The sequence below is a fragment of the Erpetoichthys calabaricus genome, chromosome 14 (genome assembly GCF_900747795.2).
Source record: "Erpetoichthys calabaricus chromosome 14, fErpCal1.3, whole genome shotgun sequence".
NCBI lineage: Eukaryota > Metazoa > Chordata > Cladistia > Polypteriformes > Polypteridae > Erpetoichthys > Erpetoichthys calabaricus.
The window spans coordinates 6,225,265-6,239,421 of record NC_041407.2 but is presented as its reverse complement, the minus strand read 5'-3'; the positions used below and the strand labels follow the sequence as shown (position 1 = coordinate 6,239,421).

Sequence of the window (14,157 nt, the reverse complement as noted above, 5' to 3'; positions counted from 1 at the left end):
TAGATAGATAGAATGGGAACTATATAATGAAAAGATACAATAGATAGATAGATGGAATGGGAACTATATAATGAAAAGATAGATAGATAGAATGGGAACTATATAATGAAAAGATACAATAGATAGATAGATAGAATGGGAACTATATAATGAATAGATAGATAGATAGAATGGGAGCTATATAATGAAAAGATAGATAGATAGAATGGAAACTATATAATGAATAGATAGATAGATAGAATGGGAGCTATATAATGAAAAGATAGATAGATAGAATGGAAACTATATAATGAATAGATAGATAGATAGAATGGGAGCTATATAATGAAAAGATACAATAGATAGATAGAATGGAAACTATATAATGAATATATAGATAGATAGATAGATAGATAGATAGATAGATAGATAGATAGATAGATAGATAGATAGATAGATAGATAGATAGATAGATAGAATGGAAACTATATAATGAATAGATAGATAGATAGAATGGAAACTATATAATGAATAGATAGATAGAATGGGAGCTATATAATGAAAAGATACAATAGATAGATAGAATGGAAACTATATAATGAATAGATAGATAGACAGAATGGGAACTATATAATGAATAGATAGATAGATAGAATGGAAACTATATAATGAATAGATAGATAGATAGATAGATAGATAGATAGATAGATAGATAGATAGATAGATAGATAGATAGATAGATAGATAGATAGATAGATAGATAGAATGGGCACTATACATTAGATATTGTAATGAGCCACAAGAAATGTCAGAAAGACTTGGGGCACCACAGTATATTATATGCTTAAAAAGAACAGAAAAAAAACAACTGCAAAAATAACAATGTCTCTTGTTCAGAGGTGAGCCTTCTTCAGACTGCCCCAAGATGGCGGTGGAGCTGGTTATGAAGTCTGCACACTGGAGGGGCGGGTTCATGATGGCAGAACCAGAAGTGACATCATATATCGAGGCACTGTCAATCATCCTTTCTTCAGAGGGGAGAAGAGACGTTAGACAACAGCGCCACCCTCTGGCTCAGAGTATAATAGTTATTAAATGAGCCCTGAGGATGTCTACCACAATCAGAATATCTTTATTGTCATTGTAACAAATACAACGAAATGTGACAATAGATAGATATGAAAGGCACTATATAATAGATAGACAGACTGAAAGGCAGTAAATGATAGATAGTGTGGACTACCAAGGCAGGCGGCGCCACCTGAACCCGACACAGACAAGCGTGGGACACAAGTTCAAGGCACACGCTGATTTTTTTAATTTTTACTTTGTGGGAAACACCTTCTCCCGTTTCCCACAAGTACAGCACAGTCTCACAAGCACAAAAACACAAAACAATTCTCTTCCATCTCTTTTTTAGTTTTACTTTAGTCTGCAATGACACATTTCAAAGTGCCAAGCTAGTGGACACAAGTTTTCTACAGTTCATCCAAAGATCCATCCATCCATCCATCCATCTAACCTGCTTATCCAGAGGAGATTTGCAGTGAAGCTAAGGCTTATCCCAGCAGGCACTGGGTGCACGACAGGAGCAATACCTGGAAAGGACCTGTTGAAGGGTGAACACACACATTAGGGGCCAATTTAACATCACCAGTCTGCCTAGCCATGTCATGAATGGGGGGCATCTCGACTGGGATAAGAGGTCTTTCCTTACCCGGCCAAAAGACGTTGAATAAAGATAAGTATAAGAGATGGGAGTACATCATGAGACCAGGTTTTAGCATTCTTCCTCACGTTGCTTGTATGGAATGACAAAATAATGGAAGGACAGGCATACCATGCAGATTGCATGGTGCCTATTTGCCTGGCCTGGTGGCCGTACCAGATGAAGCTCAACAACAGTGACAGGTGGGCGTCCTGAACTAGATACCGCGCCTCAATTAGGAATCGGGAGTAGTGAATGGACAGAGGAAGACAGCCCTTTCCCTCAAACACTAGGTGGCAGTGCTTCTCTGGTGTGGCTCCAGTTTAGATACCTGCAGGGCTTTGTTGGGTTTCCTGGGTGCTGGCAGAGAACTCCCTTCCTTTGTGATATGTCCCGCTTGACCTGGACGTGTAATGATCTGGCATTGGAATTTTTCTGGAGTCTGGCAAAAAAAAGGCAACCAATGTACCCAACTCGGCAAAGTCAAAGTGAGGAGAGGAAAAGGGCAAAGCAAACCTGGGAAAGAGTGGAGATCTGAAGGAAGGAGAAGAAGAAAAAGGAAATAATTAGTGCTTGTGTGAAAGTGAGACCTGCAAGTAGGTATTTTGTTAAATAAAAGTAGCCTTTTTGGAGTCGTGACTGTCTTTGGTCCAGTTGTGTCTGGAATTTGAGACTCTACTATGCCCCCCTACAGGCCACAATAGATAGAGCAAGCCCTGGACTGGAGCAATTAGGTCTGCTACACAAGTAGAAGTGTTTATGCTTTTGCACTAACCCTATAAACTGATCCGCTGTTTTTGTAGACAGTTGCAATGAAGAAGTGCCAGTCTGAACGTGAAGAGCTGGGTGTCGTGTTGTACAGTGTGCAGCAAGAGCTGGCACGCATTCAGATGGCCTTGGAAAAGCTTCACGACCAGAAGGCAGACACTTCCATTGTACGAATAAAAGTGGAAGAGGAACTGGAAAATGTTCGAAATCTTTATAAGAGAAACCAGCAGAGCAGCAATGAAGAAAGAGGCAAAGGTGAGCACAATGAGTGATGTCATTCCTGTTAATGATGGCAATATTTTGTGTAGCATTAGTGGCAAAGAAACGTAATGGGCATAAGCGTGGTGTCACTTTTAATCATCTGTATATTTGTGAAGTAGGGAAACATTTCGTGTGACATTCATGGGGACACTAAGAAAATGGATGGGTATATGAAATGACAAATTGGAGGCATATACACAATCTGTGACTGACAAGATCTTCTCTCATGAAAAGACCAAGAAGCAACGTGGGGCTGACTCCTACTATTGTGTGAAGGCACGGCTCACGGTGCGGCTGGCACATCGCTTTGTTTCCAAACTATCTGCAGATGCTTTGCACTTTCTTCATTCCATCAAGAAGATAGAAATGCATTGTAAATAGTAATAAATCTTTTGTTATCATTATTATTTCACAGGATCTTGTGTTTTCTGACTCAGTTTTGACTCCTAGCTGCACATGGCTAATTGTACACACATAATTAGCCATATGGTGCTTTTTCACAGCTACTGACTGAGCAAGCGCTCAAGGATCAGTGTTAAATATCTGGTGGCAGTACTCATAACATTTTCATTGTGGTCAGCTAGTGTGCCCCTCAAATGAAAGTAATGCAAGGATTTATTTTTAACGCATGTTGGGGGACGGGCTGGCTGGGTCAGGTGGTGACATCACTCGTGCACAAAGCAGCCATCTTACAGTACGCATGTGTGAAAGTTCCTTATCTAAGCCGGCCGCACGGGGAAGTTTGAGGAAAATATTCAGCCAACAAGGTCACTGGTGAACACGGCATATTCGGTGCAAGAACTCTTTGGCAAATTTCACCAATCACCACTAATGATTATTCAGACAAATAATTGTACTTGATAATTTTAAGGCCTTACTTGATTTGGCGAATTTCACTGATTAACATTAATCATTATTCTGACCAATAATTGTACTTAATGATTCAATTGACACTTTCTAAATGTTATAGTTGAGGCCTGACATCCTTTGGTGAATTTCACCAATCAACACTAATGATTATTCAGACAAATAATTGTACTTGATCATTTTGAGGCCTCACTTGCTTTGTCAAATTTTGCCAATTAACATTAATCATTATTCTGACCAATAATTGTACTTAATGATTCAATTGACACTTTCTAAATTTTATAGTTGAAGCCTGACTTCCTTTGGTGAACTTTGCCGATCAACACTAATGATTATTCTGACAAATAATTGTATTTGATCATTTTGATGCCTCACTCGATTTGGCGAATTTCGCTGATTAATATTAATAATTATTCTGACCAATAATTGTACTTAACGATTCAATTAACACTTTCTAAATGTTATAGTTGAGACCTGACTTCCATAAATGAATTTCGCCGATCAACACTAATGATTATTCTGACAAATAATTGTATTTGATAATTTTGATGCCTCACTCGATTTGGCGAATTTCTCCGATTAACATTAATAATTATTCTGACCATTTAACTGTACTTAATGATTCAATTGACACTTTCTAAATTTTATAGTTGAAGCCTGACTTCCTTTGGTGAATTTTGCCGATCAACACTAATGATTATTCAGACAAATAATTGTATTTGATAATTTTGATGCCTTACTTGATTTGGCAAATTTCGCCGATTAATATTAATAATTATTCTGACCATTTAAGTGTACTTAATGATTCAATTGACACTTTCTAAATGTTATAGTTGAAACCTGACTTCCATAAATGAATTTCGCCGATCAACACTAATGATTATTCAGACAAATAATTGTATTTGATAATTTTGATGCCTTACTTGATTTGGCAAATTTCGCCGATTAACATTAATAATTATTCTGACCAATAATTGTACTTAATGATTCAATTGACACTTTCTAAATGTTATAGTTGAGGCCTGGCTCACTTTGGTGAATTTTGCCAATCGACATTGCACAAGATGTAATAGTTAATGAACCTCACAGCTTGTGTGTAAGTGTGGTTATACATTCTGGTTGTCCTGGTCTTGATTGATTATGAAGTTTACCAGACAGAAGGAGAGTGAATTGAGAGAGTCCGGTGTGTGGCGGGACAAGTAAGCTTTTAAATCTCTTTACATCTCAGCCAGCATAAACAGAGTAAATCCAGACTATGGAGGAACCAATCGGTGATTTTAGAAGAAGTGAATACAACTGTTGCCAGCTAAATTCTGCCCTCGCCACAGAAATTCATAGATAATTCCAGCCCTATGTAAAGGTGAATTGATCTGAAAACGATAAAAGCCGTACCAGACAGACCGTTTAGTGTAGGCTTTGATTGTTGATTTCGGATTTTAATTATCATTGATTATTTGATTATTATTTATTATTATCTACCTAAGTCAAGAAGTGTCACTAATACAAACAAAGCTGTCTAAAATTCAGTCTTGTCGAATTCATTTATCTTACATTATAATAAAGAACTTGTGAAAGTGTTTACTGTTACTTTTAGTGTATACAAGTAGTCAAGCTGAGGAGAACGTGAACATGTATGCTTCTTTATGAATGACTCTGTGCTTTGCTTATTTAGGTTGTGTTGTTGTGTATAAAAACACTAAATGGGAATATTTGTATTAACGTAACAACTTTTATTTCACTAGCAAAGAATAGCTTTTTGCTTTGCGCCCTCCCTCACCATAACCAATCGTCTGTGGGGCAGGAGCGAAAGCTTTAGATTTGTCAAAAATTTCGATCTCCGGTTTTTGACGGATCTCGACGTTTTTGGGTCCCCGATACCGACAACGTCGATATCTCAATGATGGGTGTGTGTCTATCTGTGTGTCACAGACGGTCTAGAGCTAAAACGGCTGGACGGAAAAATAACAAACTCAAAACTTAAGCCTGTTATGAGAGGACGATGTGCTGATTAGTTTTTCAGCCAAATCGTGCAAGAGAAAGAGGCTGTCTAGAGGAACGCTCAAATACCGAAATTCTGCAATTAATTATGAATTCTTCTTGTTAATTGCTATCGTAATGACCAATTTTATGATCAGAAAGATCAGCATCAGAGCAGTAAGTAATTTTTGAAATGTTACAGAAGAGTTTGGGTAGCTTGGTTCCTGGGGTGCAAAGCCTAATTGACTCTCACGTCTGAATTTTTGGAATTAAGTTTAATTGGTTTAATAAATTACAGCTAGGCAGTTCCAAGTCAGTCCCACACTATGCTATATCTTATTCAGATCAACTCAAATTAATCTTTTTTTTTATAATTTTAGTTGCCCAACTGCAGACAGAAATCGATAACCTAGCCCTGCGGCTGTTCTACATGGACAACATGAATGAGGATGTGCGCTCGGACATCGCGGTGATGAAACGCGTGACGCAGAAAGCTGAGACAAAGAAAACACAAGTGGAGGAGGAGAAGCAGAAGCAGGTAAGTCAGAGTGCAGAGGCGCAGCCTACCACAAGCGTCCTTAATCCATTTCATCTCAGCCATTATCCAATCTAATACATAAGCCGTACTTTAAAAGACATCAGCATTTTAACTTGGTCCTGATATTTATTATCCTCAGTAATCAAACATTAAAGGACATTTGAACAGTCTGGATGAGAACAGGCCATTCAGCCCCACAAACCTCGCCAGCCCAATCCACTTAATTCTTCTAACATAACATCAAGTCGAGTTTTGAAAGTTCCTAAAGTCTACCACACTATCCATCCATCCATTATCCAACCTGCTATATCCTAACTACAGGGTCACGGGGTCTGCTGGAGCCAATCCCAGCCAACACGGGGCGCAAGACAGGAAACAAACCCCGGGCAGGGCGCCAGCCCACTGCAGGGCACCCACACACAACCACACACCAAGCACAATTTAGAATTGCCAATGCACCTAACCTGCATGTCTTTGCACTGTGGGAGGAAACCCACGCAGACACGGGGAGAACATGCAAACTCCACGCTGGGAGGACCAGGGAAGTGAACTCGGGTCTCCTGACTGCGAGGCAGCAGTGCTACCCACTGCGCCACCGTGCCGCCCCTCTACCACACTACTTGGTCACTTTTTCCATCTGTCTATGTGAAGAAAAACATTTTATGCAAAATTTCCCCTTAACAAGTTTCCAGCTGTGTTCCCGTGTTCTTGATGAACTCATTTTAAAGTCACTGTTTTGATCCACTGGACTAATACCCTTCATCATTTTAAACACTCCAGTCAGGTCTCCTCTTCATCTCCTGTAAAGGCTCAGCTCTTTTAATCTTTCCTCATAACTCATCCCCTGTAGCCCTAAATCATCCCCGTCACTCTTCTCTGGACCTTCTCCAGTGCTGTTATGTCCTTTTTGTAGCCTGGAGACCCAAACTGCACACAGGACTCCAGATGAGGCCTCACCAGTGTGTTATAAAGCTTGAGCAGAACCTCCTGTGACTTGTACTCCACACATCAAGGCGCTATATAACCTGACATTCTGTTAGCCTTCTTAATGGCTTCTGAACACTGTCGGGAAGTCAACAGCTTAGAGTCCACTGTGACTCCTAAATCCTTCTCATAAGGTGGACTCTCGATTTTCTGACCGCCCATTCTGTATTCAAACCTCACATTTTTACTTCCTATGTGTAATTCTTTACATTTACTGACATTAAATTTCATCTGCCTAAGCCTGTCTGCTATCCATGTCCTTCTGTGATGATATAACGGACTCCAAGTTATCTGCTAATCCGCCTATCTTGGTATCATCTGCAAACTTAACAAGCTTGTTAATTATATTCTTATCTAAATCATTTATATGTATTAAAAACAGCAGCAGCCCTTGTAAATCTTGTAATTATATTGTGCACTGCAGGGGGTGAAATTCACAACATCCTGCTAATTTGTCTTTGGGACTGTCGTTCTCAAACTGACGGATCATTCTCTGATGCCTCTTTTTGGTAACGTGGCCAGCCGCCATTGCTCTTGAAGGACTAGGCCTTTTCTTGAAGGCTCCTTCTGCCCCTTAACACAATGGATGGCCTGACGTGTTTCACATCACCTTGTTATTTCTGTTTGTCGCCTTTTTGTTAGTCCTGAACTACCGCAGTCCCAACTGTTTTACTGGCATTCATTTCGAAATAAAAAGTCAATCTTCAAAAAACGACGCAGCTGATCAGGTAAAATGCGAAATAGCTCACCTTGAATACAAATTAAAGTAAATCTATAAGTCACCTTTATTCGTTTTGTGAAAGAAACACAAAAACAAGGAAAAGGTTTGGGGTTCCACCCCGTATACTGTGGATAATAGTATTATTATTAGGCAAAAATGCGTCTCTCCGCTGAGTAGTCTCAAACGATTGAGTCCAGGACAGGGACTGACTGGGAAAGGCAAGTGGCTGGCATTATAGGCAGTGGGAAGGAAGAAGAGTGTCCAGTGGGGCACAGGAGGAAGTGAGGTCAGTAGGGAGGGCGTGGCCTGGAGATGGAAGTGGAACCTGCTTGGGGTTCAGGTGGTCTTTCATTTGGATGATCTGCAGGGGAGGGAGTGCCAGAGGCATAGCTAGGGTTTTCAGCACCCGGGGACAACTGAAGATTTCACATTCCCTCCTGTTTGCCAAAATGCAATGGGGAACATCAATTCGGCGCCCCCTGGATGCTGCACCCGGGGACAGATGTCCCCCCTAAAAGCTACGCCACTGGGGAGTGCACTTCGTCAGCCCCTGACCCAGCGTTTACGTTTAGGTTTACGTTTACGTTTAGGTTTACGTTTACGTTTAGGTTTATTTGTCATATACAGGTTAACACAGGGTCAACATACAATGAATTCAGTTTAAGCCCATTGACTGCCTGCCGTGTGTGACAGTTTTTATTACCGTTTTCCATACTCTCCCGACTCTTTTGAGGTAGATAAAGACACGAGACCACCCGGAATGCTCCACTCAGTACTCTCAAGATCACGTTTAATGAACGTTACTCTTAGATAGTTGTTTCCTTGTTTATTTTCTTTTCTCCAGGATCTCTTCATCGATCGACTGACCAAGCAAGTGGACAGCCTCCGCCAGCAGATTGCCATGTATGAAGTCCAAGCAGCAGCACAAGCGGAAGAGAAAAAAGCGGCAAGAGATGCCGTGTCTGAGGTAACAGCTGCACAGCATTACGTTTTGTTTGTAGGCTGTGTAAGAAAGGCGCTATATTGCGCCTGACCCGACACAGATGGACATGGAGGCGCGTATAAACATAAATAAGCTTTTTTTTTCTTCAGCTGGTGGGCACAACACAGTCCCAAGCACAGTACTTAAGCAAACCACCACCACTCTTCACCAAGCTTTGTCCTCCTTCCACCCGACTCTGGCCGCTCAGTGGTGGTCACTGGCTCCCTTTATTGGGTACCTGGAAGTGCTCCAGGTGCTTGATTGCCAATATCCAGCTGCACATCCAGGTAAAGCGAAACCAGTGCCCAAAAGGGGGCAACTCCCCCTGGCGGCGCCTGAGGAACCCAACTGGGCCGCACAGAACTCCAACCCCCATGAAGCCCTGCGGCAGTCTGAGGCACCGCTGCGACCCAGGGAGGCTGCCATCTAGTATAAGACCAGCAGTGAAGAACCTTAACCTAACGTGTTTAACTCTTAATGACACGTATATGTAACACAGACAAACAATAACAATGAGAAACCCTTTGACATTAACCCATGTCCAGTTCCAGATTGGCTCCAATAACGTTGGTTCCTCAGCCTGACCTCAGCTGCTTGGTTGTCCTTTCACAGAGCACTGATGCGCTTGGTAGATTCCATGGACTCTACGACTTCTATACGTTCCACCCTGGTGCTCAAGTATTTCAAATGTATGCCCCACTGCTCACTTAGCACTTCACCCCCTCTAGTCTGTCACATGTCGACTGTCCAAGGGCCAAAAACATCTGTTCCCATGGAGGTAGAAGGAGAAGAAGTGCTTAGATAACTTCTGAGGAAGGTTCTGCCATCTTCTACACCTGCCACTTTCCTCCCTGTTGTGTGGCCTGCTTTGATAATAACAGTTTAGGACTGCAGCAAGAAATTTTGGGGTGCCAGCCGGGTCATCCCTTTTATTTGTCCAGAAAGAAAGAATTAAAATAATAGCAGTCATTAATGTGCGTCCCTCTTAACAGGGATTCAACGAGAGGATTAAGAGGAGAGGTTTTGTCTGCGTTAGCAGGTCTCCATTTCGTCAGGTTGTTCTAGCCAAAAATGACACCTCATCCCGGGAGACCTGGGATAGTATGGCGGGAAGGGGCGGGGCTAAATGCCTTCACTGGGGAGCTTCTCAGCACTGTGTGTTAGCAACAGCGCCCCCTCTCGTCTCGGCATGTTATTACATACCTCGACGGAGCCTGCGAGGAGGTCCTCCGATTGCATGTGTGACAGTTTGCAGTGTATAACACGATGATGAACAACAGAGTTCACTGTCTTCTTGCCCGCGACAATCCACCTTATTGACTTCTTCCGTGAGCTGCTGCTTTTAATGATAATGGCTTACTTACAGTCTGGTGTCATAACTTTGCTTTGGGAGAAAATGACCGGATTCTTGATCTCCGGATCAGGTGATTCAAGCTTTAAACATCCATCTATCCTCATGAGACCCTCATCTAGAAGAGATATTTCCATGTAGCTTGGAGAACAGTAGGACCGTGTAGGACTGTCCTTGCTTATTTAAGCAAATGTGTTATATTTCCTACAAGTGTGGCCTGATCTACATGAAAGCCTGTTATTTTTAATGCAACTAATAAGAAATGAAACATTGTTGATAGGGCATTGTTTGAAAATGATTTTGCCAATAATAATAATTTTATATAGCACCATTCCTATGCTCAAAAAGTACTAAGAACAACAGGTCATATACACCATTGGATGCAAATAATATCTGCTGTGGCCACCAAGGGGCGCTCCAGCTCCCCCAACACCTGACACAAAGACTCGGAACATAAGTATAAAAACACAAGAGAGTGTATTCGTGGGAAACCCTTCTTTGTAAATGTTTCCCACATCACCAAGTACAAGTACAGCAATAAACCATGGCAATACTTTGTCCTTCTCTCCCCTACTCTTCGTCACTGCCTCCACCACTCCTCCAGTCAGGCTTCATCCTCCTTCCACCCGACTGTCCCGACTCGTCCGTGTGTGGCAGGCGGCTCCTTTTATCCCATCCCTGTGAGTGTTTCTGGTGAAATGAAGCCACGGTTCTGAAGCACTGCTTGAACAGGGACAGAGTAGGGACTCCCTGTAATCCCTTGGCAGCCCCCACAGTACCCAACAGGGCTGTCCCCCAGTACTGCAATACCCAGCATGCCTTGTGGTTACCCATGGAAGAATCCAAGCCTGGCTTTGCTGCCATCTAGTGGCCTGGTGGAGACAATGCGCTTTGTAAGCTGTCTCCTTTTGTCCTTCCACCACAAGGGCACCCTGTCCAGGTAAGGAAGCTGGCCGTCCCTCACGTTGCATAAACACTAAATAACAATAAATATAGGGTATACAAAGCATTGAAACAGAATAAGCGACAATAAACCAGAATAAAATACAAATACTACAAGAAAACTCTGAACGCATAACCTAATTTGTGGTACAAACACAAATCTTCAATGATAGCAGTGGCTAGCAATCATTTTCTTTGTATTTGACTAAACTTTAGTGATGGCAAGTCCATCAGCTACTGATTTAAAAACTCTGAAACGTGAGTGGCCTTTGCATTTTGGTAACGTTATGTGATTTTGTTGGGATTGTATTTATTTTATTCTGAATTTTTTTTTCATAGGCTCAAATGGAAATGGAAGCCATCGGCATCGAAAAGAAGCAGATCTTAAACCAGTGGAACAGCACCTTGATTGGAATGAGGCGTCGAGATGAAGCCTACACTGCAATGCAGGAAGCGCTGAGGTAAACGAGCACCGGGGCCAAGATGTGTGTGCTGTGCCAACGGCCGTGGTTATACGTCACTTACCGCCCCGAGAAAAGTGCACGCCATCAGCGACATCCATCCATCCATTTTCCAACCCGCTGAATCCGAACACAGGGTCACGGGGGTCTGCCAGAGCCAATCCCAGCCAACACAGGGCACAAGGCCGGAACCAATCCTGGGCAGGGTGCCAACCCACCGCAGGACACACACAAACACACCCACACACCAAGCACACACTAGGGCCAATTTAGAATCGCCAGTCCACCTAACCTGCATGACTTTGGACTGCGAGAGGAAACCGGAGCGCCCGGAGGAAATCCACGCAGACACGGGGAGAACATGCAAACTCCACGCAGGGAGGACCTGGGAAGCGAACCCAGGTCCCCAGGTCTCCCAACTGCGAGGCAGCAGCGCTACCCACTGCACCACCGTGCCGCCCCCATCAGCGACAAAACCGCATTTATGCATGTGGTGGCCCATTTGATCGCTGCATCCATCTTCTCCTAGCCAGTAGGTGTCAGCGTTTGGTCAATGTCACGCCCCTGACAATTCCACAGTAGGGGAAGTGAATTGTTTATCTCCGTGGTCCCCAACCTTTTCTCTGCCCCGCACCCCCAAAAAATGTTTGATTTCTGTTCCCACAAAAGGAACATCACATTTGAAGATGGAGGAGTCCAATTTCTCATTTTTCGCCCACAAATTGAACTCAGGAAAATAAGTACATAAAATTTAAGTATAAACTGAGAAATGTACCTTTATACAACTCGACAATCTTGTAAATGCGTCCCCCACTGAAGCTTAGACACTCTGGGTTGGGGTGTCCCGTGAAGCATCAAGCGGCGTGAGGAAATGACACACGGTCAACAATCGAGGGGGTTCGGGGGACTGGAGACCCTCGTGAAGCAATGGGTGCCACAGTCAACGCACTTTGTCCCCACCGATAACACCTGCACTGCAGTTCGAATATAAGAGGCGGCGCCCGGTTCAAATTGTGCCCAGACCCCCAGCAGGAGAGGTGGGCTTGAGTGTGTAAGCAGCAGGTGTTGCATTTAATTCGGTCCCCTCCTTGTCCCGTCCCAGGCAAAAATGACAATACAACCTCGAAATCAGTGGCATTTCAGGATCAGGGCTTGTACAGAAATCAATTCTTGACCTCGCTCTTCTCCACGGAAGGTTCTAATTCCATCCCTTTGAAAAAAAGTTATTCGCTTTCACGAAGGAACCCAGGAGAACGCGCATTTCTGGGGCTCCTTCACAGGTGACGGTTGTGGCTTCATGCTTTTCATATCGTAGAACGGGAGAGCTGACTATCGTATATACTCGCGGATAAATCGGGACTTGATTTTATCGTATAATTTCTGGTATTTTATAATGTCGGTCGTATAAGTCAAATGCGGAAAACTCACGCTATTGGTCCAAGAGATTATGATATGCTAACGCCCACCTGAGAGAGTAGCCATGGAGCACACGGCCTTGTTTTCTATGTATTGTGCCTGCATGACCACACGGTGATACCCAAACTATTCCAAAGTGATGTTTGCACTGATTTGTGTTTTTTGTATCTCACACCCTCATACTCCTTTATCGTAAGAGCATCCCTTATCTACGATGGAGCATTCGATCAGAAGAAAATCTGAAGCTGGTTTTAAATTAAACGTCGTTGAAGTAGTGAAAGAAATTGGTAACTGCGCTGCTGCAACAAAATTCGATGCGTCTGAGAAACTGATGCGAGATTGGAGGAAGAAAGAAGATGTAAATGTGTAAACATGACTAAATAAAGAAACCTAAACCTAAACCTAAACCTAAAAAAAAAATAAAATAAAGTTAAGTGTCACATTTTTGAATGGGCGTATAAGTTGGTGTCTGATTTTATGATCGATTTTTCGGGTTTCGAGACCCGACTTATACGCGAGTATATACGGTAATAAATGACGACACGCTGCAAGACATCGATTGCACCACAATAAAAGTCGGACAATGCACCTGCCTCAACTCTTGGCGAATCGTGACGCGGCCTTCATCTTTGTCACGCCCCCTGAAATGCCATCTCGCACCCCACTCCACTCCAAAGCGGGGGACCCCTGGTTTATATGACTCTTTGTCGATGGCTGCATAAATAAACCGAGTTGCTGTTTTCTAATGAAGGTGTGTTTTTGTTCTTCCTTCTCAGGCAGGCGAGACAGAGAGTCCAGTCACTGATCACAGAGGCCGATGGCTATAAAAAGTCAATCACAAAAGAAGAAGAACGAAATGAGCTACTGACTGGCATCCTGAACCGGGCCGATGTCGATATTAGTATGACGAAGAAGCAGATCTCTCAATGCATGGCCAAGCAAGAGGCCCTGAAGACAGAGTACAGCACCTACACCCGGACCCTGCACGAGACGGAGCAGGCACTCAGCCGGGTCACTTCGGTCAGTGACCTTTTAATAGTTCAAGTCAATAGGGCTCACACTTAAAGAAGAATATTAAAAATGTAATCATTGTGATCAAAAGGGGGTGCCACCGAACCCCAGACACGAATGCACAACCAAGTCCTGGGTTTTTATTTTAAAGAAATACCTCCGTACAGCCCTGAGATGGACTGGCACCCTGT

The 14,157-nt window shown here is 42.9% G+C and overlaps 1 protein-coding gene across 2 annotated transcripts in view; it reads left to right on the top strand.

Annotated features, from left to right (window-relative positions):
* ccdc40 (coiled-coil domain containing 40) overlaps window positions 1-14,157 on the top strand; it is a 49,784-nt gene that overhangs the window by 17,614 nt on the left and 18,013 nt on the right. For both annotated transcript variants that reach the window (XM_051936497.1, XM_051936498.1), the window contains exons 6-10: window positions 2,491-2,710; window positions 5,941-6,098; window positions 8,648-8,770; window positions 11,418-11,539; window positions 13,732-13,975. In XM_051936497.1, the coding sequence (XP_051792457.1) occupies window positions 2,491-2,710; window positions 5,941-6,098; window positions 8,648-8,770; window positions 11,418-11,539; window positions 13,732-13,975 (867 nt within the window). The remainder of the gene's footprint in view (window positions 1-2,490; window positions 2,711-5,940; window positions 6,099-8,647; window positions 8,771-11,417; window positions 11,540-13,731; window positions 13,976-14,157) is intronic.